The sequence below is a fragment of the Ochotona curzoniae genome, unplaced genomic scaffold (genome assembly GCF_017591425.1).
Source record: "Ochotona curzoniae isolate NIBS_2020 unplaced genomic scaffold, NIBS_Ocur_1.0 contig_2599, whole genome shotgun sequence".
Classification (NCBI taxonomy): Eukaryota; Metazoa; Chordata; class Mammalia; order Lagomorpha; family Ochotonidae; genus Ochotona; species Ochotona curzoniae.
This window is the reverse complement of record NW_024465520.1, coordinates 11,175,765-11,199,877: the sequence shown is the minus strand read 5'-3', so window position 1 is coordinate 11,199,877 and position 24,113 is coordinate 11,175,765. Positions and strand designations below refer to the sequence as shown.

The following is a 24,113-nucleotide window of genomic DNA, read 5'->3' as shown; positions in this document are numbered from 1 at the left end:
AGAAACAAAGAAGCAAAACCCACTTACATGCAGACACGCCCCAAATAGGCAGTGATAAGAATGAAGTGTGATCTACTCCGGATAACCAGTAATGATATAGGTAGTCAACATTCCAGTCTTGGTCAAAAACAATCACCCCAGAGCTAAGTGCTGTGTTGCAGCAGTTCAGCCTTGGGAAAGCTACTGGAGCTCCACCTCTACTTCTGATTCACCTTCCTGCTAATGGACACTCTGGGAGGCAGCAGCTGAAGGCTCAAGCACTTGGGGCCCTACCACCAGCAGCGTAAGATTCCCAGATGGAATTCCACAGGTTCCAGGCCTTGGCTTCGCCTAGCCCTGGTTGTTGCCAACATGTGGGAATTAAACAGCACATGAAAGACTCCTCCCACCACCATCCCTCCTTCTCTCCATCATCTACTTTTCAAATACATTAAAATCAACTTAAAACAAATGTCCATAGAGTTTAAGGCACTAGAATACACTCAATGAAAAAGACAAGTGTGACTACGGAAATCTGTCTTTTAATTCTGAAACTGTTAGGTAACAGGTAAGCTGAGCTTGTTTCTGTAACTGTATAATACAATTGTAACCTTAGTTTTTCTCAGTGGCTCAGATGAAACACTGCAACACTGTACGGTGCAAAGCAAAGCTGTGCGAAGGAAAACAACTACTAAATATTAGTAATTTCTGAATTTCAGAAAATTTAGATTGTTTTAAAACCATAAAATGTGGATATTTTACAGAACTAATTTGCTCAATATCAGAATTACAAAAAATGTATGTAACAGGCACATATCAGGAAAACACTCAGTTAATAAGCAAAGTTAACATCTGTTTTTAACGTCGGTTTCTCAAACATTGAACGTACACAACACACCTTGAATCTCTAAAATCAGCAGAATATCTCAAACTAATATATGACTACCTAAGCCATATTCTTCAATTGGTCCATCTCAGTGGAGTGGTGTTCCATAGGACATACTTCAAGGAAAAAAGATCCTTACTATTCATTTTCCCTAGATTCCTATTGTTTGTTGGGATTAGAAAAAAAATCTTAAGAAATTTTTCTAGAATTTTTTCACATAAACATATACTGCCATCAGTTTGTAAGCATTTTGCAGGTTAACTATCTAGTTCTAAAATAACATGACTCTAAACCAACCCCCTAGCACATTCTATTTCCAGAACGCAGTAATGAGTACCTCCTCAACAAGATGATGAAGTCTTCAAGTTTTACAGAAGTCAAACACTCCTTTGTGTCACACAGGTATCTGTTACAACAGACAGGTGCTCCTCCATTGCTCATCCAGTAGCAGATTCCTCCAGATCAGTCAGAATGCAAGACAACTTCTGCCAGCCATCACTTTTTGTTATCTAATACTGAATCTCAAAATTTTGGATCTAAATAAAGGAGATACTTGAACAAGTACGAAGTGGCAACTGCTGGAACCCAGTGGCAATGAAAATGAGTCCTTAACCAGGTCTTGAATCATCTGGATCACCAAATATTATTCACGGATCCAGAGTAGTCAGACTCCTGAACCCAGTTCTAAGCCTGCCAACACATCAGGCTTAAGGGCTCATTTTTCACCTTTCCTAGATGATACAAACACTTCTCTCCGTAAGCTGCAGGCATGTGCTGTGCCTTCTGTGGTCTCAGCCGCTCTTCTCATCAAGCAAAAAAGAGAAGCACCTGCACAACACCACAGACATCAGCCAAAGTCCCTTCTGAGGAGAGAGCTTTCTATGCACAGCTCTGAAGCTGGTAATGTAAGGCTGTTGGAAGGACGCACAACTCACAGAAAAGGGGAAGATGAGCAACACGGCATCTCTGTGCAGCACGGCTTGAAAACATTTAAAGATCACTCCTAGACACTAAGACCATTTCTTCTTTCCATGGCTGCGATTTACAAAGCTCTGAAGTATGTGAACCAAGTCCTGTGTGTGCCTCTCTAATGGTACCTTACATTTTATAGCTTCAGCGTCCTCCCAACTGGCTAAGACAGCCCACCTATCCCATTATCTGCTACATCGTCTCTTCCTCACCCACTGGAAAAATGAAATTACTTATTCGATGGGTGTGCCTAACACCTCAGAGAAACGAGCAGGCAGAAAGAACTCCTCTACTGCTTCCCATCCATTACCTCACCCTCCTTCCCACATCACCACAGAGACGTCAAAGCACCAATGGGTTCACATTAAAAAACAAAACAGCCAGGTAGACAAAGCAGTTGTCACCCTGTCTGAGTGTAGGCGATGGTGCGTGATTATTTACCCGTACAAACTCTTTAATCCCTTAAGCTATCCCCAACCCAGCTCTTAAGCTGCAGACAACTCTGGATGTGATGTAGCTGCTCCATGAACTGTTTTCACAGCACTGCATGTCAATAGTAAGGATGATTTCTAATCACTGTATACTGCACGCAGGACTCTGACAGCACATTAGTTTATTACTCCCACTCAGTGGTTCCCGGGGGCTTTGACGTTAAGTCATACATAATCCGAGAAATACCAGGGATCTTCTTTATCTCAGTGACCATCTTTAACACCACCTGTGATAGAAACAAAGATGATAAATAAGGAGTCAGGATCGCCTGTGTCCAACGTGTAATATTAACACAGAAACTCCTTTCACTATTGTCCCATCAGGTATAGGGATATAGGGATGGTTAATCTCATATAATGAACCTATTCATCTTCATACTGGACATTACAACAACCTTAGTACTACTCAAAGTGTGGCCCATGCACACATACTATTTTGCAAGTCGTATTCTTTGTTGAGTCACAAAAAAGCACTTAATAACACACTTAGCACAGCTGTGGTATCCAAGAGTAAGAAGTTCTATGTGTGCTCCAGCCAACGCTTTGCAAACTACCTGTGGCTTGAGCACTGAAGCCCCCACAGTAACAGACAGCACAGTAGCAATCACTGTCAAGAATACAGGAGAGCATGGCCTGGTACGGTGAACGGCCAGCAATTCGGCAAGCATGAATCATGGGGAAATCAGATGCTAAGCCACAAGCCCCAGCATAACTCACTTTCAGTATTACATGTTTATACACACAGCTTCTTTGGAACACTTTGACAAAGGGATAAAGGAAAAGGAAAAAAGAGATACAAAAAAAAGGAAATTAAGATTAACAGCAGGTAGAATATCAGGCAATTCCTAAATATTTATTTCTAACTCTTTACGCCTAAAGTTTAATTTCTTGCTGGGAAGTCAGAAAGACCAGATTAGAGATTGCATCTGACAACTTTTCTCCAGTCACAGAAACTGGGAGGTATATTCAATTCAAGGCCCTTTCCTGCTGCAATATAAACGATTACTTATGTGGTGGCAAAAATACACACACAAATAAATAGATAAATAAATATCCTATCTTACGAATGGAGAGGCAAATCCAGAAATGTCAGAACTGTCATCACCTATTTCATCCCTGGCATCACAGAACGAGGTCCTGGAAAGTGTACATTAGAAAACCATTCAGGCACTACCTCCACAGGGATCTCGTTGCCAGGTGTCGCAGGGATACCCGTCATAAAGTCACTAGTAATAAAGGTGCGAATGACCACAGATCTCTGGCACGAGGGCTGCTTCTGAAGTGGGTCCCGGTCAAAATGCAAAGGTGTCAAGATCACCGGCATCTGGCTGATTTTGCCAGCATACCCTGGAGGAAGGAAGACGCAGAATCAACCACACACCACGAAGCCCCACGGCCTGTTCTACTCAATTACTCCAGTGTCCAGACCACATGCAAGGTTCTCCCAGGGGAGCATGGCTGAGTCTTGTGAATGACATTTTCATCAACTAATCAACACCTAACTTCGTTTCGTGTGCCTTTCTGTTCAAAGATACCTTGCTGAAATTTTACTGCAGATTTGTTAACAGTGAGTTTAGAACCACAGCACAGTTAACGCATATCTGAGTTAAAGTTTGTCAAACAGATTTTTTTTCTGTAAAGTACAGCACTGTTGTACTTGGGAACTAAGCAAACTTCAACACTACGCCTAGAAAACTCGATCCCAGGGTGGTAGCCTGGCAGCTAATGTCCTCGCCTTGCACACACTGGGATCCTATGTGGGCGCTGCTTCATGTCCTGGCTGTCCCACTTCCCATCCAGCTCCCTGCTGTGGCCTGGGAAAGCAGTAGGGGATGGCCCAAAGCCTTGAGACCTTGTGCCTGTTTGGAATGCCCAGAGGAGGCTCCAGGCTCCTGGCTTCAGATTGGCTCAGCTGCAGCTTTTGTGGCCACTTGGAGAGTCAATCATCAGATGGAAGATCTTCCTATCTCCCCTTCTCTCTGTATATCTGACTTTTCAATAAAAATAAATCTTTAAAAAATAATTAAATAAAATGGAAGTGTCATTAGGAAAAATTATGAAAATACAAAAAACAACATCAAAAATGCCACAGAAAAGGAATCTTGTCTACAAATGAGAACTGAAACAAGACGGGCAGTAATGGCACCGTTGGACCTCAGCTGCTACCTGAACAGACACAATTTTTGCTTCTCTACATATGCTAACAAAGGTGAAAACATTGTATTTGGATGGTAGCACAGTAAATACCCTCACTGAATTAAATAAAAGCATCTAACAACCCAACACCACATTCATCTGCTAAAAATCTTAATGGCAAAAACTAGTTATAGCACACAGGGAGAAGTCACACAAGCAACTTACCAGACTCCCTGAGAATGTTATGTGCCTCAAAATCAGCCTGCCGTAGAGTGCTGAGCACCCCCGTGGTCAGGAAAGTGGGAGTAACATCTGTAGGAGGCTCTTTCACTGGTGGACCAAATACATAGACAACCCTGAAAGGAAACAGGGAAAGACACAGAAAAGGTTTTACTGTGAGAAACAAGACACACCCAGTAACAGCATTCTTCTCGTTTATGTGCAGGCCTCTTTCTTACCCATTTCACCTCTCCAAGCAGGATTCTGGGGAAGTCTATGTTCTATATACCATTCTCAGGGTGTGTTTTCAGAAACGGCAAGATCTTACCACGTAAAAAACACACGTCACTATGCACAACCCTCCCTGACATAGCACACTCTGCTGAAGAGTATCCTCCGAAACTCACATCCCCTACAAGTGGAAACAAGGTCTTTGAGGATATAATCAAGACAAAACTATGCTGGATTAGAGGACCCTAAGCCAATGACTGGTGAGCCTTTTCAACAACACAGAAACTTGGGAAACCAGACATACAGGAAGAAAGCAGAACAAGGTAAAACAAAGGAGGACAAGCTATTACGCTGACTGCGAACCAACGTGAGACACTGGCGAGAGGCGAGGAGGGACCCTCACTGCAAAACCAGCACTACCACCGATGGGCGATGCCTCCTCCCAAACGCAACAGAGCAGAGGAAGGCTTTGGTGTCGCGCCAGGCAAGCAAGGCATGCATCTCCCAACAACACCTTCACTCCTGCAGCGCAAACATCATTCAAAGAAAAATCACTACTTAAGAGAATGCCTGAACCTTATCTTTTTGCAGGCAGATCACAAGGGAACAAACAGCCATTTACACCGAAAAGCACAGTATAATGCAACAATTCCTCTCAGTACAGAAACTCCCTCATCTGTATTAGGACAAAATAGAAAAATTATCCTAAAATTCCAATTTCCAAAAAAGTTCCAAGTCAATAATGATGATAATCTGAACTCTGTCCACTAAGTCTTCTCTAACAGTTTGCTAAGATCATATTTAAATTTTTTTTTTTCTGCTGCTTGTTAGGTATCTTGTTTTCTCTTGAGAAAGAAGCAAGCGTGGGAAAAGGGAAAGATACGCAAACAGAACGCAAAACGGGGAGAAACCAGCACATAAAAGGACACAGATGAAATTTGTCAGAAACAATTGCAAATTTATCATTTCATACTGTAATTTATTTTTTGGCACATGGGAAGTTCTGCAGTAGACTCATGAACTCCTTCAGCAGGCTTGTGCACACTGGGGAGAGCTTGCTCTGGCTGGGGCACTATAAGGTGAATAATACCAAGTAAGTTTCTAATTTCTGCCACACATGTGAGTAAAATAAATTCTACAATAATTCTTTTTGGTTTTTAACTGACACCCCTGGAAAAACCTGAAGAAGGCAACAAGTGTGAAACCAGAATGTTAAATTAGCAGTCTGGTACTGAACAAGAAATGTTTTCGGCTCCGTAAGGGACAACGAAATGAAGCGTTTCAGCAGATAGAAAACTCGCCTCCCCCACACATGCCTTTCCGATAAACAAAATATAGCTTTAAAAAGAAAGTAATGTAGAAATGAGATGAAAATGATATTTGAAAAAATATAAGGTATACTTTAAATATAGCCATTTTAACAGTATCTGGCATATGCTTAATTCTGGTTTTTTTTCGAAATACTGTTAACCAATCTCTACCTTTACTTCTATAACCAGCAAACACTTGTCAATCCTGAGACTTAAAAGGTGTTAGCATAAACCCAACAGCTAACATGTTACCTGCTAACTGTTTCACAGCTACCTTGAATAATGTTACATTGGTGCTGTGGTCTAGCAGGCTCACATCCAATTTAAGTGCCTGCCCAAATCTCAGGTGCTCCATTCCTGATCCAGCTCCCTGCTCACATGGCTGGGAACGCAGTGGAAGCTGAGCCTGGCACTGGGGCCACTGCCCAGCATGTGAGGAGCCTGGGTGGAGATGCAGGCTCCCGGCCTCACCCTGGTCCAGCTCTAGCCGTTGTGCCCACTTGGGGAGTAAGCAAGGTAATAAAATAAACCCTCCTTTATCTGCCTTTCAAAACAATAAACCTTTTCAAGACAATTTCTTATTCCAAAAGAAAAATACTTCTCCTTTAACTCATTTTTAAAAATAAACAAATAACACTGTGATAAAATATCAAAACAGAAATCAGTTATTACTGTGAACAGAGTGCATATTTAAACCATAATTACAGCTATTCACTATAAAACATCATGTACCTCTACCTACACTTTTGCCTTAGTTAATGGAAGATATTTTTTTTACAATTTTTTTTACTATAATTGAAAAGGCAGATTTAGAGAGAAGATTTTCCATCCACTGGTTTACTCCACAAATGGCCACAATGGCCAGAGCTGAACCAATCCGAAGCCAGGAGCCAGGAGCCTTCTCAGGGTCTCCCTCATGGGTACCACATCCCAAGGCTGTGCGTCATCCTCCATTGCTCTCCCCGGACACATGCAGGGAGCTGGATGAGAAGCAGAGAGGCCAGGAGACAAACTGTACACAATACAGTGCTTGGATGTGGATGACAAGCCAACTGAGCCATCATGCCAGGCCCCAGTGGAGGCTCTTAAAAACACAAATCCTTGGGGCCAGCATTGTAGCACAGCAGGTAAAGCCAGCACCTGTAATGCAGTAATCCCATATAGCCACCGACTCACATCCTAGCTGCTCCACTTCAAATCCAGGTCCCTGTTAGTGGCCAAGGCAAAGCAGCAGAAAATGCCCCAAGCGTTTAGGTTTTACCACCCAAGTGGGTGAACCAGACAGAGCTCCTGGATTCAGCATGGCCACTGAGGCAATCTGGAGGATTGAACCAGTGGATTGAACATCAATCTCTCTCACACTCACAGTGTTGCACTCCCTCTCGTCTCTGTTATTATGACTTTGAAACCAGTAAGTCAGTAAATCCTTAAAACTCATACCACTGCCAACTCCTAGACACACCTGTTAATATTGTGACACATCCGAGGAATAAGCCTCGCCAGGAACATCAGAGATTCCCAGTCAGGTTCATCTTTACTGGAGATTCCACACACATAACTGTAGGAACGACAATCACCCTGAAAACAGAAATATTTAACAGCTTTACACGACTTTAAAGATCTATTCAAAAGATTTTATCCACTGAAACACTATTAAGTCGTTTTTAAACAAAAATACACTATTCAAATAAAATTATGAACTGGATGTTTCTCTAATGATGTAAGTAAATCTCATATGGATCATTTCAGACATCATGAAAACAGCACAAAAACTTCAAGTATTTAACATATGTTATAGGTCCAATGACTTTTCATTCCAACTACCTATCCACCTTTAAAAACCAGAATGATCTGGCATTTACTTTGGCAAAAACATCTGCCCAAATTTATTAACGAAGCACTTAACTGTGAGACAAAAACAATTTGCTCCCAGTCAGGCCTGTTCCCTGACATAGATCTTGCATGTGCCAGCGGTTGTTCTGACCCAACTTAGTATAATCCCTCAACTGCCTTTGCCTTTGGATGCTGCAGCTTGGCCTGACCCAACCAGTCCCCAGTCCCAGCTCTTGTTGGCAGGTGCAAGAACCTGGCTCTGCTCAATCTGCTCCCATTCCTGGCTCATGCAAACCGGTAGGTTTGATGGTTCAGCCCAGCATGACCTGTGCTCCAGCCTGGTTTCTGCACTTGCCTGTGAATTAAGGTTTGCTTGGCTGTGCCTGGTCAGCCCCCTTCCAAATCCAACCCACACATTCGCCAACAGTTGGAGCTACCTTGCCCAGCCTGTCCGACCCCCAGGCCTGGACCACATGCTCACAAGCCAGAGCTATAACCCACTAAGGGAGTTCCCTAAACTACCCCACTCAACCCACTCCCAGACCCAGATCTCATACATGCCAGTAGGTGATAGGCCCTTGCCTGGCATAGTCTGCCCCTCCATCTTGGCCTTGAAGAGCTGGTGAATGTTGCAGCCCGGCCCACTCCACTTCACACCCTGTTTTAGGATGTACATTTGAGTTCTGCAGCCTGGACCTGCCCAGACTATTCTCAGTCCCTGTACCTGTGAGTGTTGGTAGGTTCCATGGTCACAACACCTAGCTTAGCCCATCACCATCCCAACTCTTGAGCTAACCAGCAGGACTTGTATTTCCACAGGGTTTGGCCCACATATTCCCCCCCAGAGACCTGGTTCTCTTACATGCTGGTTAGTGTAATGGCCCAGCCTAATGTGACCCATCCCGTTCCAACACTCAGTAAAGGGATCTAGCCCTGCTAGACAGGCCCCCAGTCTGAGATTTTGCGTGAACTGCCGTGGGGTGAAGTGCTATGGGGTGGTCAATAATGTCTCATGCTAACAGGCCCAACTCAAGATACCCATGTGAGCTGGCGCACTGGTCTGACCCATACAGATCTTCTGGTCTCTCCCCTGCAGATCATTAAGTCTCAATCTCCTTGCTTACATGCAAGTACAGTGGCCATGTAACTGGGTGTCCCTCAGGATTCATTCCTAATCTACATGTACAATGGTCTTATCTTTGGATGTCCCTAGGCAGTGATTACACACCCACAAGACAGCAGAGCTCATCACCAGGCGGCCAGTGGGCAAAGCCCAGCATCATTGGTGCTTTGGTCACCCACAAGGCCAGGATTCACCCACCACCTGGAAGCAGTGGAGAGGCAGCTACAATTCCCACCAGGAAGCTGGACCAGAGCGGATTCTCCCAGAAACATTCACGTGGCTGGGAGATCCAGACACCGCCACCTCTACCCAGTCTTACCCAGATTCCGTCCTGGCTTTGCCTTTTAAATAAGTAAATCAATCTTTTAAATTAGACAGTTGAAGCAAGAGTTTTGTAATCAAAATGCCTTGCCTAATCATTCCTAAGAACTTATCTCATTCCCCACCTGCCCAATATATATCCCCCAAAACTTACTGGTGAACCACAAAAATAAAAGTGCTTAATATGTACAACTAGCACTTTAAAATATAACTGTACCTTTTTCATATGCCTTTACAATTAGAAAGAATAATATATATGAAAGAAGTATTAGCTGTTCTTCAGGTTAAGGGAAAGAGCTGGAATTCTGAAGAAACAAAAACACTGGCAGAGGGAACACAAGCTAAATGGTGTGAGATTTTCATTGTGGGGGAGGGGAGGCTGTTTACAGTTAAAAAAAAAAACATTCAGCTTTTCACACTTGAATGAGGACCCGAGTTCTTCTATCTGCCCTTCAGGGCACAATGAAACAAACCAACTGCACTGCAGGTGATTTTTTATTTTTAATTTTTATGCTTGGTTAGAATTCAGATACTCTTTATAGAGTAATGACAAAGCTTCGGCCTGGATATTCAGCTCTCTTCTTTAAAATTTTATTAATGTAGAGAACAGATTGAGATTTCATGTATTTCATAGAAACAATTCTAACATAACCATACTTCCCTCCCTCCTTCAACTCCCCCTTTTTTCCTTAAATTTGTGTAACAACACAATTATAATCACAGGCTTAATGATCAAGCTATAAAGTATTGCCCATTTAGCTTTTTAAAACATGTGGCATATATTCTAATTTTCCTAAGTAATTACTTCTTCAGTGTTCACATATTATGCAAACTGCAGAAACTTATGTTGCAAGTCAATGGATTCACAACTCACCTGTACACCCACAGTTTTAATTGGCAGCAGGAAGGCATTCAGGGAATGCAGACTCGTAATTTGCATCAGTTTTTCTTGATCCTCTTCTGAAGTGCAGGCTTTGACTCTTTGTAATAACGTATGAGGCTAAGAGAACCAGAGAATCTGCTTTTAGTTTTCGTCCTTTGGCATCTGTTTCTACCTTATCTATGCACCCCGAGTGATGAACAGCAGGAGGCCACACCAGGCACCCTACTCCAGAGATTCATTCCCGAGGCTCAGGGCTATGACGGGAAAGTTAAATCTCAGCATTTAAGAATCACAGATCAGAATTACACACATCAAGGTTTTAGACACCTGTTGCAAGCAAGTAACAACCTCACTTCAGTCAAATACCTTTTGTCATAAAGTCAATTTTTGCTGGAATTAATATAGCTTCACTTCCTTCTCTTGGTGTATCTTCCTGGTGTCTGGTTTCCAACTTTTATTTCCATTCCTCATATCCATATTACCAGTAAAGTCTCTTATGAAAAGACTATACTTTCCCAATTTACTGCTCCATACAAAATAGGTTTAAATTTTTAAACTAGTTTTGCAATCTGTGTCTTAGAAATAGAAATGGTCATTACTTCAATTGTAGTTTAATGATATGCTGAATTTAACGTTTTATTCTGTCATTTCTATTCGTCTTGCCATTTGTGTTTCTCTTGTCATCTTTGGAGTTAGTCCTTTCTGAAAGCTTATTTATTTCCCCTTTTATTGGTTTAAATTCCTCTGTATCTATTCTTTTAGAAGCTCTCCTTAAGGATCAATATGAATATTTCACAAAATCAAACTGTCTTGGCAAACAGGTATCTCGAGATGCTGTAACTCAAATCAACTCCTTTACAGCTTCCCATGCTTTTAGAACTTTTTCCAAATTCCAAAAAGAAGAGATTACATTTCATATGACAGAGTCCACTTACCCTTACTTCCCATCCCTACTTGTATCTCAGACACATGTTCTGAGATTCTTTCTGCTTCCCCTGAAGTCAGGTCTTTAAAACAGTTCTCTGGAGTGGCATTTGGCACAGCAGTAAGATACTACTTGGGTATCTGCATTCTTTATTACAATGCATGGGTTCAAGTCCCAGCTCCACTACTAGTTCCACCCTGGGTAGCAGTGGGTGATAGCTCAGGTGTTAGCAGAGGCCCAGACTGAGTCCTCGGGTCTTTTTCTATACCTGGCCCAGTCCTGGCTACTACTATCTTAACTACGTGCATTTAGGTAACACTTTGATTTTTATTCTGCTTGAGAAGCAGAGACAGAGGGCTGTGAACTGCTGCTTCAATCCCCAATGCCAACAGAAGCTCTAGCTGAGGTCAGAGCTGCAAGCCAGGAATGTAAATCAGGCCTCCCACTTGAGTCACCCAGTGCCTCCCGAGTCTGCATCAGAGAAGCTGGATGCTGAACCCAGGCACTCTGATCTGAAACACTGTTTTCCCATGCAGTAACCCGAATGCCGACTCTGGAGCAATTTTTAGCATCCAGATTTTGTTCACTAATTCACATCTCAGCCAATTTTAACGTCAATTATTTCCAATACTTAATTTAACACTGCCATATTTACCAGTTTCTTACAGTTTGCCATCAATAGCTTGTTTTATTTCCATTTACTCTATGAACTGCTTGCTTTGGCCAGTATCTGAAGTCACAGGAGTCTTATTTTGCTAGTCATTTATGATGTGTCACAACAAAAAATCAAAGAGCATCAGTTCTTACTTGCTAGAACTCAACTCAGCGGGAATTCTCTGGGGCCCAATGAAGACCTTTCAGAGAGCAGTTACATCGCTTCTGGCCTGTCCCCCGGAAGCACCACCAATCCAGGTCCACGTTACAATAAATTCTGTTTTCAGACTGCATATGAATTAAGACCTTTGTAGCTAAAGTGCAGTTTGTACATCTCTATAGTCTAATGTCCACTCCTTCATGGATTCAACCCCCCACATTTAGATACCTATGCATGAATGGAATTGTTCAAACCAAAGCCCTTGATTACATATTAGTAGCTACCCTCTGGCAGAGCGAAGCTGAAGATTCCTGAACTAATTTTCTCCATGAGTTCTTAAATCGAAGAATTCCCTTACTTCCTTGGAATATGTATGAAAGAACATTTTAAAACACTTTAGTACTTTCAGGGATTTGAATATCCACAATTATCTGGCTAAACAGAGAAGTTTGTATCAGAAAGTATCTTGAATGCTTTTAAGTAGTCATTTCAAAGGTCATGGTATTCTGATTCTTCAAATAATCAAAGCCTAAAAACCTTCCCAAAAATAAGGCAGAAGTGTACTACTTTGGAAGTTCAATTCCTTCCCCTGATTAACTGTGTCAAATTATTACCTTTTTAACACTAGCAGAAAAATCAGCCACTATCTTCAAAATATTGTTCGTTTCAGGAAAGTCCTTACAAATATAGGGTTCTTCAGCACATATTACTCTGATTGCCAGGCCAGGACCTAAAGACAAGAAATAAAAGATAATTCTCATTTTATATCTAATATAAAATGTTTTTAAAACCACTATTTCCAAAACATAATATTCTTTCAAAATTAAGATTTGCCATCTCATTTACTTCATAAAGTATTTTAATTCAAATATAGTTACATTTGCCATTCTACTCATTTTTGGAATGTTTTCATTTTCTTCCTATAAATACGATTCCCTATGCTTATATTTCACCTATTAAAGATTAAAAAATTTCTTCTTGGACAATTTTTTTGTTTTGAATTTTATGGTACAATTCCACAGAATTGCACCATTAAAAAAAAAAACCTTACAATCAGTTTCCAGCTTTAATTACCAATCCAATTTAGGGAAAATAGCACAAAAATTACTTAAAACAACGAACACATGGATCTGCCTTTCAAATAAACAAAACAAATCCTACAAAATTTTAAAAAAAGGACATAGTTTTGACTTTAAACAAATATGCCCTCTATTTTTCTAAGAAAACTAAACTCCCTTATTCTTAACTTAGTTATACAAATGAAGTGCTTCGTCCAGATAAATCAGACACTGATAAGGATTTTAGAAAGTCCGATGTGGTCCACCCTCCTTCCATGGAACGCCCATCATGGCACAAGACAAAGATCACACAGATTCCAGACCCAGGACTGATGGCAATGTTATTAAAACTTCCACGCCAGAGACAACTTACTACAAACGCAACAGAAAATGAGCATTTAGTAAAATACATTAGCTATCCCCAACAGTATGTTTGCTTCTTAACCATCATTTCTTTTCTCTTATATGACATAATCCTGAAATAAAACATTGTTTCAAAATTATTTTCACTGATTTTTCCTAAACAGGAAGGATTAAAGACACAATGAAACATTTAACTCTATTGTTTACCTGGAAACGGATGCCTAGAAACTAATTCTTCCGGAAGACCAAGTTCTCTGCCTAAAATCCTCACTTCATCTTTATGAAAATCTTTTAAAGGTTCTATTACTTTTCCCTATAAGGAAGAGCGAAAAAGGCAATTAATACAAATTAGTAACAAAAATGACTTGGGAAACAGTGATAGGAGAGCAGGCATTTCCTATATGTCGTTTTCCTGCATCACAGAATTGTTTTTAAAAGTATACATTTTAAAGTTTTTAGTCCTCTGCTTTTGCAAAGAATTAGATGAATATTTCAGTGGAAACATTTTAACACAAACCCTGCAAAGCTAAGTCAGAGTAATAACCCAGTCACTCTCAATGAAGCATCTTACACCTATGGGCTCCACATCTAGAGAAAAATAAGGAGTTTACGCCATATACTGAAGGCTCCATAAGAAGGACAAGTAAATAGGTTACTTAAAACATATAAAAGAAATAAATTCTACACTATAGAGGGGTAGTAAATATCATACTACTGTTTTAAAACTAAAACCTTGGCCCCGGTGCGGTAGCCTAGTGGCTAACTCCTTGCCTTGCACACCCGGGATCCTATATGAGCACCAGTTCATATTCTGGCTGCTCCACTTCCCATCCAGCTCCCTGCTTAAGGCCTGGGAATGCAGTAGGGGATGGCTCAAAGTTTTGGGGCCCTGCGGCTGTGCAGGAGACCCCAAAGAAGTTCCTGGCTTTGGATCGGCTCAGCTCTAGACTTTGTAGTCACTTGGGGAGTAAATCAGCAGATGCAAGATCTTCCTCTCTGTATATCTTCCTTTGCAACATAAATGAATGAATGAATTAACTCTAAAAATTACAGGAAAAGGCAATCCACAGAAGATTTAAAAAGTTTACTAGTCACATTTTTAAAGATTTACAATCAGCATAATTTTACAAAACACAATTAGATAATCAAGCCAATTTTCAAAATGAACAAAGGAACAGAATTTTCTAAGATTTTTATACAAACAGCCAACAAAAATTTGAAAAGATGCTCAATGGTCCAGATTGGGCCAGACCCCAGTAATTCCTGGAACTCGCAAGAGCCAGATTGGGAGTGGGCTGGTCCACATGAGTTGAGTCTGGGGGTAGGTGAGGCAGGACCAGGATGTGGTAACCACCGGCTAAAAACTGAAATGGGTGTGGGCCAGTCAGGAAGGGCCACAGCACCCACCAGTGAATGCCAGGACTGCAGGCAGACCACGTCAGGCTGTGCTGAGCACCTACTGGTCCACTCAAAACCCAAGACCGGGAGCTGGTCTGACAGGGAAAATTTTGTTGAATTCCTATTAGGCTGCAGCTCCTGCTCGTCAGAGCAAGAGCAAAGCCTGGGGACAGCACGGGCCGTGTCAGGTCAGTCCACAGCAGGTATCAGAGCCAGGAGGGGCTGTAGGCCAGGCTGGGATGGACCCCAATACTTGCCAGTTCACATGAGGGCCGAGAAAGGGGGTTGGTCAGGCTGGCTAGTCTGCAGCACCGGCCAGGGTAAGCTGGGACTGGTTGTAGCAGAGCCAGGCTCCAGTACCCATCAGCAAACACAGAGGCAAGACAGGCCAGGGCATGTCAGACTGCGCTACAGCACTCACAGGCAGGTGCAAGACGCTCACTGGATGCAAAACTGGAAGGGAAATGTCAAGAATCCTCCTGCTGGAGCACTACTCCCAATGTTGAACATGGGCAGAGCAGGATGGCAGGGCTGCCACACCCATCGGCCTGCATACGAATTGGGGAAGGGCTGTGCTAGGCTAGGCCACCACATTTGCTGCCACATGCAAGAGCCACAGGAAGGGGTAGTCAGCTGGGCTTTGCCATTCCATCCCCTGGCAAGTGCTGGGACTGGGCACAACTCATGTCAGGCTGGACGGCACTAACCCCTAGCAAGAGCAGGACCTGGGGCTGGAAGTGGGACTAGCAGGGGAACTGTGGGTATTCCTCTGCCAAGCTAATGTTCCTGGCAGTCAGCACAAGAATCAGGGCTGTAGGTGGACCAAGCTGGATAGGGTGACAGCACTCATCAGCATGTGTGTATGCTGGGTAGGAGGGTAGCTGGACTAAGCCATAGCTACAGCATGCACGGGTATGTGCAGAAGCTGGATGGCTGTGGCACAGACCAGTCTAGACAGCTGCACATGCCAGCTCACTCAGATGCCAGAACTCAAGTCAGGCCTGGTTGGGGCTATTAGCGATTGTCCTGACTAGGCTGCAGTTTCTGCTGGTGTGCCTAAGAGCTGGGCTGGAGAGGGCTGGATTGGGATTGATTTACAAAGGAGATATGGTGAGGGCAGAGCTGACCAGCTCACCAGGATGTGCATGGGCTGGTGTGGGTGACAAACTGAAGTGGACCCCACACCAGCTAGCGCACACAAGAGTCAGGGCTGGGGTCATCCCAGGCAAGGTTTCTTGGGGAACTCCCCAACCAAGACAACTGGACTCAAACCCCAGCCACAGGGAAAATACATACTTAGTTCGACCTTGGAGTGCATGTGTCAAGACTGGGCCTTATCAGTTGCTACTGCCTGTGCAGTGGGGACACTATGCCCACGTGTACACGGAGGCCATGACGGCTTACCATCTAGGCAGCAGGGGACACTGGCTGCCTTGTCAGAGGATGGACAGCAGAACAGGGTGGATAGCTCTCCTGTTCAAGCCTTGGAACAAGTGTCTGGATGCACTGAGGTGGACTTTATCAATCAACACAGCTTAGAAAGATTTTCTCAACTCTTCAGCAATGAAACCAACAACTCAAAACTATCAAAACTACTCAAGGATCCATCCATCCATCACTCTGCCGTACAGTGGGGTCTCTAAAATGACATCCAACGACAGTGTCCCTTTCACAGTTACTTGATGTAATTTGGCAACAAGGAGAGGCTACTGGCTTGCTCCCACCCCCAGTGCAGACACAAATGGAAAACACCTGTCCCACCCCTCGCTCCATACCTCGACCCCTCCCCCCCCCACTGACTAGTGGCCCACATGGAGGTACATCCTTTTCACTATTTAAACTACATTGAAAATAAAATTTTAAAAGATACTCAATAACACCATAGTCAAAGAAACAGTCAAAACCAGTGAAATATATTCACAGGTAGTAAATTCATTCGGACAAGTATCATTAAAAAAAGAAAGAAACTAAACTGCTGGCTGGATTGCAAAATAATGCAATTTCGATAGAAAACCCTATGAAACCTCTTCCAAAAAAGCCCAAAAACAGAACTCTAATATCCCCTTTTATTAGCATAATTAGCAATTGCCTAACTGCCTTCTGGGTAAGCATGCAAAAGTATCTCTAAGTATCTGCATTACACAAATTCACAGCAGCGCTATTCACAATGGCCAAAAGACGGAAGCAACCTAAATGTCCACCAGTGAACAGGTAAAATGTGACAGACACACAGAGGATATGATTCATTTGTAAAGAATGAGAGAACTCTGTAATACACTGTAACAAGGACAATGAAGACATTTTGCTGAAGTAAAACACAACAATTGCAAAATTGCAAAACGGGAGGTTAGGACAGTCCAATGAGCACAGAGAACGGCAGTCACCAGCGATGTGCTGTCAGCAAGCAGTCTGTGCTGCCACAGGAACTGTGAAGTATGGAGAATTCACTCACTGTAAATGTAGGTACATTCACTTGACAAAATGGTCACATGGTAGGTTTTGTTTTGTGTCTGACCTCAAAAAAAAAGAAAAAGGTACCCAGCACTCCTGGTGAGACTGAAGACTGTGACCTCACACTGTGAAGACCGGGGCATGGTGCCTCCTAACATTCGGTAGTTCAAAATATAAAAACAGAGTTAACCCTCTGACCTAAGCAGCACGACTTCTAGGAAAACAGCAACAAAAATGAAAACATACTTCCACAAAACTTTAACCGGCACACATAACACCAGTAGTTAAAACAGCCAAAACAAAAAACAACTCAAAGGTCTACCAACTCATGAATGGATAAATACAATGGGGCATATATTTATATTGAACTACTACCCGGCAGTGAAAAACAACTTGTAATACGTGCTACAACATAACTGAATCCAACAAACACCATGGTTAGCACAAGAAGCCAACTGTCTTTTTAATCCCATATGTTGGATTTCTGTTATAGAAACAAAAGATAAATTAGTGGTTGCTGCCTGCCTCGTGCCGGGAGGAGGCTAAGGAGTGACTGCTGAGGGCCCTGGGGGTTCCTAGTGAGCAATGAAAGCAGCTCTACATCCCCGGGAAACAGGTTCTCCAGATATGTACTTTACGGAAGAGTTCACATAAGTTTTACCTCTTCTCTCAACTTTCTGATAAGTTCTGTGTCATTGTGATGGGTTTTGATGAGGTCAGCTTTGCCACTTGCAACAAATGATGCACTTTCAATCAGATCAGGCCGTAAAGTACCTTGAGCAAGAAAAACCTCCTCTGGTTTCAGGTTCATTTCTCCAATTACTTCATTGGCAATCTGTAACCACAAAACACAAAATAGCCTTGTAAGAGCTAGATGTTTTTTAAAAGTAAAATTTTATATTCATTCAAATTTCCTAGAGCCCTTTTGCAACAATGACTATGAAGTAAAATCTACCATTCTTCAAAATAAACTCTTTGAAAAATATATGCTTTTAACATGATTCAAAAAGCTATGGTGAGTCCCGGCATGGTAGCCTAGTGGCTAAAGTCCTCACCTTGCACATGCCAGAATCCTATATGGGAGCCTGTTCGTATCCTGGCTACTCCACTTGCCATCCAGCTCCCTGATTATGACCTGGGCAAGGGAGACCAAGAAGCTGCTCTGGGTTCCTAGCTTTGAATCTTCTTAGCTCTGGCTGTTGCAACTTGGGGAGTGAACCAGTGGACAGAAGAAAATCTTTGTCTCTCTCTCTCTGTAAATCTGCCTTTCCAATAAAATCTAAAAAAAAAAAAAAAGCTATGGTGGGAGGCCTGGCGCTAAATTATCATAGTAGACTAGAAGCTAAAGTCCTCGCTTTGCACACACCAGGATCCCATGTGGGTACCAGTTCGAATCCCGGCAGCTCCATTTCCTTTCCAGCTCCCTGCTTAAGGCCTGGGAAAGCAGACAAGAACAGCCCAAAGCCTTGGGACCCTGCCCCCATGTGGGAGACCCAGAAGAGGCTCCTGGCTTCGAATTGGCATAGCATCGGCCATTGCAGCCACTTGCAGAGTGAATCATTGGACTGAAGATCTTCCACTCCGTCTATCCTCTCTGTATATCTGACTTTCTAATAAAAATAAGTCTTTTAAAATAAATAAAAATAAGTGAATCTTTTAAAAAATCTGTTGACTATTTAATATAATGGTTAAAAAGTGAAACATTAAGATTCACATCAAATGCTTTGTAGAAAAATGAAATTAAATTTGTTGCATATTTTAAAGTCACACACAATTTTTCATAACATGCAATTTTAATAAACTTTCTGAAGACTCCTTACAGAACAAACTGAAGATATTCAAAGAAACGTATGAGAGCAGGAATTTGGTCCCAACCCAGTGGGGCTGGGCTGGGATGTCCGACCCACGCCACTCAACACCCAAGGCACCAGCTCCTGCTTCAGTCTCTAGTGATTTCAGATTCCTGGCGGCAGCAATGACGGCTCGTGCCCCCAGGTCCGTGTCACCCATGGGTGGGAGCCAAGGACTGTTCTCCAGCTCCTGGCTTCAGGCAAGCTCAATCTCTCTCATGGGCTTGGGGACCAACCAAGCAGAGAGGGGAACTCCCCCTCACTCAGCTGCCACCATACATGTCAGATAATTTAAAAGAAAAGTACCTTAACAAAAGTATCCCCAATGATTTTTCTTTTCTCCTCAGGACTTGTAGTCATATTCAATGTTTTGCTTATTCTTTTTCGTGGGGTTCTGTCTTCATCTGATATTGGCAGTGTAGTTGTTCCATTGTAGAAAGAATGAGCAGCATTTATTACTAGAGGAAAGGAGAGAAATATTTTAAACTAACAGGAAAAAAAATCCTGAGCGGACTCTTAGAACTCATGTAAATCTACCTCCATGTTCCATCAATATAGCATGAGTCACACACAGTCAGCCATGGGCATTCTTGGAATTTGGTTCTGAGAACTCCAAGGCCAGGATGGCAACAAGCATGTTGTCCCTCTGTTGAGTGCTCCAGCAGGACAACACAAAAGCTACAGCAAGAAGCACAGCCTCAGGCAGGCAAAGCAGCAGTTCATCTGCAGACAATCAAAGTCCTTTGGACTGTTAAGTCTCTTTTGAACATATGTTTAGTGATCCTTGGTGGTTCTTTAATATTAAGGACAAAGAAATAAAAACTAAGATCTCCATTTAGTAGCAATGCTTAACTACAAGTAAACTTTACACCCCAAGAGGCTAAGGCAGTCGGGAATTTCACTGAATCTGTACATCTTTCCCTTAAGATGGTCAATTATACCAAAGACTCCCCCAGTCTCCCTCCTTAATAACCTCCAGGGCTGAACAAAGTGGAAGGCAGAAGAAGTTATCATTAGGTGCTGATTTTTACTACATTCTGCCTTTTTTCCCCCTTATTTTTATAGGAAAAGAATATTCAGAAAGATTTCCCATCTGCTGATTCACTCCAGCGGCCACAACAGCCAGAGCTGAGCCAACACAAGGCCAGGAGCAAGAAGCTTCCTCTGGGTCTCCCACAAGGGATCAGGGTGCCAAGGCTTTTGGGCAATCCTTCACTGCCTTCCAACGCAGGGAGCTAGACAGAGGCTCGCAGTCAGGACATGACCTGGCACCCATGTGGGATCCTGGTGCTTGCAAGATGAGGATTTAGCCACTGCATCATTGCACCAGGCCTGGATTTGCTAAATTAACGTGAAATGACTTTAATCTCTCTTCTACTAAAGCATCTAGGGAGTGAACAAGCAGATGGAAGCTTTTCTCTCTCTCCCATAATTCTTTCTAATATCCTTAAGAAAAAATGATGCCAACAGACTAACAAATTTACTAGTGAGGTGGGTGTTACAGAATGGTGCGTCAAACTGCAGCTTCGGGTGTCTACACCCCATATCACAGTGAGTTTGAGTCGCAGCCCCTCCACATCCAATCCAGCTCCTTGCTAACGTGCTTGGACTTGAGCCCTTGATTCCCAGCCTCCATGTGTGAACGTGCACGGAGTTTCTGGTTCCTAGCTTCAGCCTGACCTAGCCTGGTGGTTGTGGCACTTTGAGGAATGAACCAAAAACACAAGATATCACTCTCCCCTCCAACCACCCTGTCCCACCCCATACCACCTCGCTCTGTCTCTCCTTGTCAGTCTGGCTTTCAATTACATTAAAAAAGAAACCCAGAAGTTTACTAATGGCTGTAAAAATTAGTCCTTTAAAAAAAACACTAGACTCTTCATTCCCCTTTCCACAAGTTTTTCTGCTTGCAAAATAATTTATGCATCTATATATAAAAGTCCTTGGGTACAAAATAGGCAAAGACCACTTAGTGACCAGTAGAGAACAAAACAGCTGAAAGTAGTAACATCCAACTAAGTGTAACATTAATACAAATCAACAGGTTGAAATGCTAAAATGAGACCTTTATTGACCCAGAAGCAATTCTGATGGAACAAAAACAAGCACTTCCACAAGTTCATTGAAAGAAAGTGTAATTGTCAAAGCAGTGTGTTCATTTCATTTGACCAGTTTTCAATATGCAAATTAGCTCTTTCTAAGATTCATCAATACCTTTGACCTGAATTCCAAGCTTTTTTAGGGCCTCTTCAACACTCTGGCTTTCTCGTTTTCTCATAAAGCCATTATCAATGTGCACAGCAATGACTTGATCTTGATTCAGAGCACGATTTAGCAAAGCTGTACAAACTGTTGAGTCTACTCCGCCACTGAGTAAAACCTGCCGGGTTAAATGAAAAGAAATAAATCCTACTTAGCAGAAAAGCAAAAAAAGAAACAAAACTGGTAGCTTTAATCATTATGTAAACATACTACTATGTCAAAGGTATGTATAGTAGTTGAAATCCACTTCAAAAACTGTAGTACACATAAGGTGTATTCACCCAGTCAACAGGTATGGGTTGCACTGAGGAATCCAGAGCTGCATTCCAACACTACCAACATAAATGTGTAGACAGAAAGCAGGTGATAAACTGCTTACCAAAACTTTCGATGAGCCTACTTGCTCTTTGATCTCCCGAATGCATTCAAGTTCTCTATTTTGCACAGTGAAAGTTCCACTGCACCCAGCTATATCATACAGGAAATTCTTCAGTATTACTTTGCCATTTTCTGTCAAGCCAACTTCAGGGTGGAACTGTACTCCATATAACTTTTTAGATTCATTTGCTATACCTTTATAAAGGAAATAATCACAAATCAAATTATTTTCATGTTGATAAAGACTCAACTGGTATCTACAACCTCCTCTATAACTCTAAAACCAATATAGTTCAGTTGCCTTTGGCTACAGAGCAAAAAAAACTATAATATAAACAAAAGCTTCATTACCATAACTATCTAAAGATCTCTAATACAGCAAATAATGGGCTTATAAAACAGTACAATAAATCCTACACAATCATTTCACTCTTACTTGTCTAGGAAACCTCCTTCGTTTTGTCTGTTTAACACAGTAACAACTCAGTATTGATTCTCAGAGCCATAAGGACTTCACATCCAATGTGCAGCTTCCACGTTTCTGTGCGAAATGAATTTATATGCCAAACTTATCAGCATACACTAAATGATTTTTGATAATATTTTCTCCACATAACTTCACTTGAATAATTTGCTTTAGACAAGTATTATAAGATGTTTTACATGTGTATATAAAAATATTATCCTTATTTGATGGCTCTGAGATGCTAAGACAATGTATCAAGAATCAAGCCATTTTTGCTCCTGACCTCTTCTTCATTCTACTCATCACACAGTCTCATGCTTTTTACTTTGGCTTCCGGAATTCCAGTCTCTGGATTCAATTTTTGTTTTACTATCTGTTCCTTCTCAATCTTTGCTGAACCCTCTGACCTTGCCTAACCCTATACAACGAAATCACTCAGCTCTTAGTCTTTAAATCGGTTCTCTACACACTCCAAAGGTTCTCAAGCTCTCCTGACTGCATATGCTCATCAACCCCGACTCTCCAGCCCCAGGTTGACCCTGCAGAATGCAGACACACATACAGCCACCTTCATCCTGAGCTTTCATAAAGCATTTTTAATTTAATAATGCCAACCCACAGTCCTAGGGCCTTTCCAGGTAAACAGAAACTGTCTTCCTGACTATTTGGGCTAAAAAACATAGAAATTAAAATTTGATTCTACTTTGTCTACCCCATTCTGCATCCAATCTAAGAGTAAATTCTCTGTCTCTCCCTTCCAAACACGTCAGAATCCAATCATGATTACTGCACCTGTTTCCCTGTCCAAGAAAAAACTGTCTCTAGCTGCTCTTGCTGCTTCTTGTATCTTCGATCTTGCTTCTTTCTGTCTTCACTGAAGCATAATCCTACAGTAAATCATGTCTCCCTATGGCTCAAACCCTACCTCACTGCAGGACAAGCCGAGGCTGACGATGCTTTAACGTCCCTGTACTCTGATCTCCACTGCATGGGATCTTCAAAGAACTCATGGAAAATATACAAAACGAAAAAGAAAAAAAAAAAATCCATGCGTGCGTTTCAGAAACACCTGCTCCAAAATAAAGATGTCTGTCTGCCATGATCCACACACTTTTCAAGTACTTTATTTTCTATTTTCTTCCAGGATTGCACTGCTCCAATCCTAATTCACTGCCGTTCTGCTGTTCTTCAACATGGTCTACGGTTTGTTTCCTCTTTCTCCAGAGCTGAACACTATCTTTAGGTGAAATGCCATTTTACAGGAATATCTTTTCTGAATATCACATATAAAACAACTATAGTAAAGCATAGTAACAATTCTCAAACACCTCATCACTTTTTCCAAAATAGACACTATCTTTCAACCCTATGAATATGTGTATTATGTCTTCTCTGTTCTAATGTTAAAACAAGAATTTTGTCTGTTTGGCTACTACTATATCCTTGACTCCCAGAACTGTCCCCGATATACAGCTAAGTACACAAATATTTGCTGAATGATTAAAAATGCACTAGCCCATCTATATATACTGTTGATAAGTTTGGCCATAAATTTTTGTTAAATTATTAGGTGCAGTATCTCAAACAAAACAGGCTTTATTGATGAACTTATTAATTTATTTCTAAGACAGATAGAAATTGATTACAACATTATTCGGGTAGGCATATCAAAACATCTCCATCTTTCACAAGAAAGTATAGAACAAGTTATTTAGAACATGGATCAGCAAACTTTCTGCCTAGGCCAGAGAGCAGATACTTCAGGCT

The 24,113-nt window shown here is 41.9% G+C and overlaps 1 protein-coding gene across 2 annotated transcripts in view; it reads right to left on the bottom strand.

Annotated features, from left to right (window-relative positions):
• Positions 1 to 1,333: 1,333 nt before the first annotated feature.
• Positions 1,334 to 24,113, bottom strand: part of GMPS (guanine monophosphate synthase) — a 72,192-nt gene continuing 49,412 nt past the window's right edge. For both annotated transcript variants that reach the window (XM_040974841.1, XM_040974842.1), the window contains 11 exons: positions 21,882 to 22,075; positions 21,455 to 21,620; positions 19,547 to 19,698; positions 18,052 to 18,225; positions 13,749 to 13,854; positions 12,735 to 12,850; positions 10,373 to 10,498; positions 7,684 to 7,799; positions 4,687 to 4,817; positions 3,500 to 3,672; positions 1,334 to 2,552 (listed from right to left, as the gene is read on the bottom strand). In XM_040974841.1, coding sequence (XP_040830775.1) covers positions 2,451 to 2,552; positions 3,500 to 3,672; positions 4,687 to 4,817; positions 7,684 to 7,799; positions 10,373 to 10,498; positions 12,735 to 12,850; positions 13,749 to 13,854; positions 18,052 to 18,225; positions 19,547 to 19,698; positions 21,455 to 21,620; positions 21,882 to 22,075 — 1,556 coding nt within the window. In that variant the 3' untranslated portion in view covers positions 1,334 to 2,450. The remainder of the gene's footprint in view (positions 2,553 to 3,499; positions 3,673 to 4,686; positions 4,818 to 7,683; positions 7,800 to 10,372; positions 10,499 to 12,734; positions 12,851 to 13,748; positions 13,855 to 18,051; positions 18,226 to 19,546; positions 19,699 to 21,454; positions 21,621 to 21,881; positions 22,076 to 24,113) is intronic.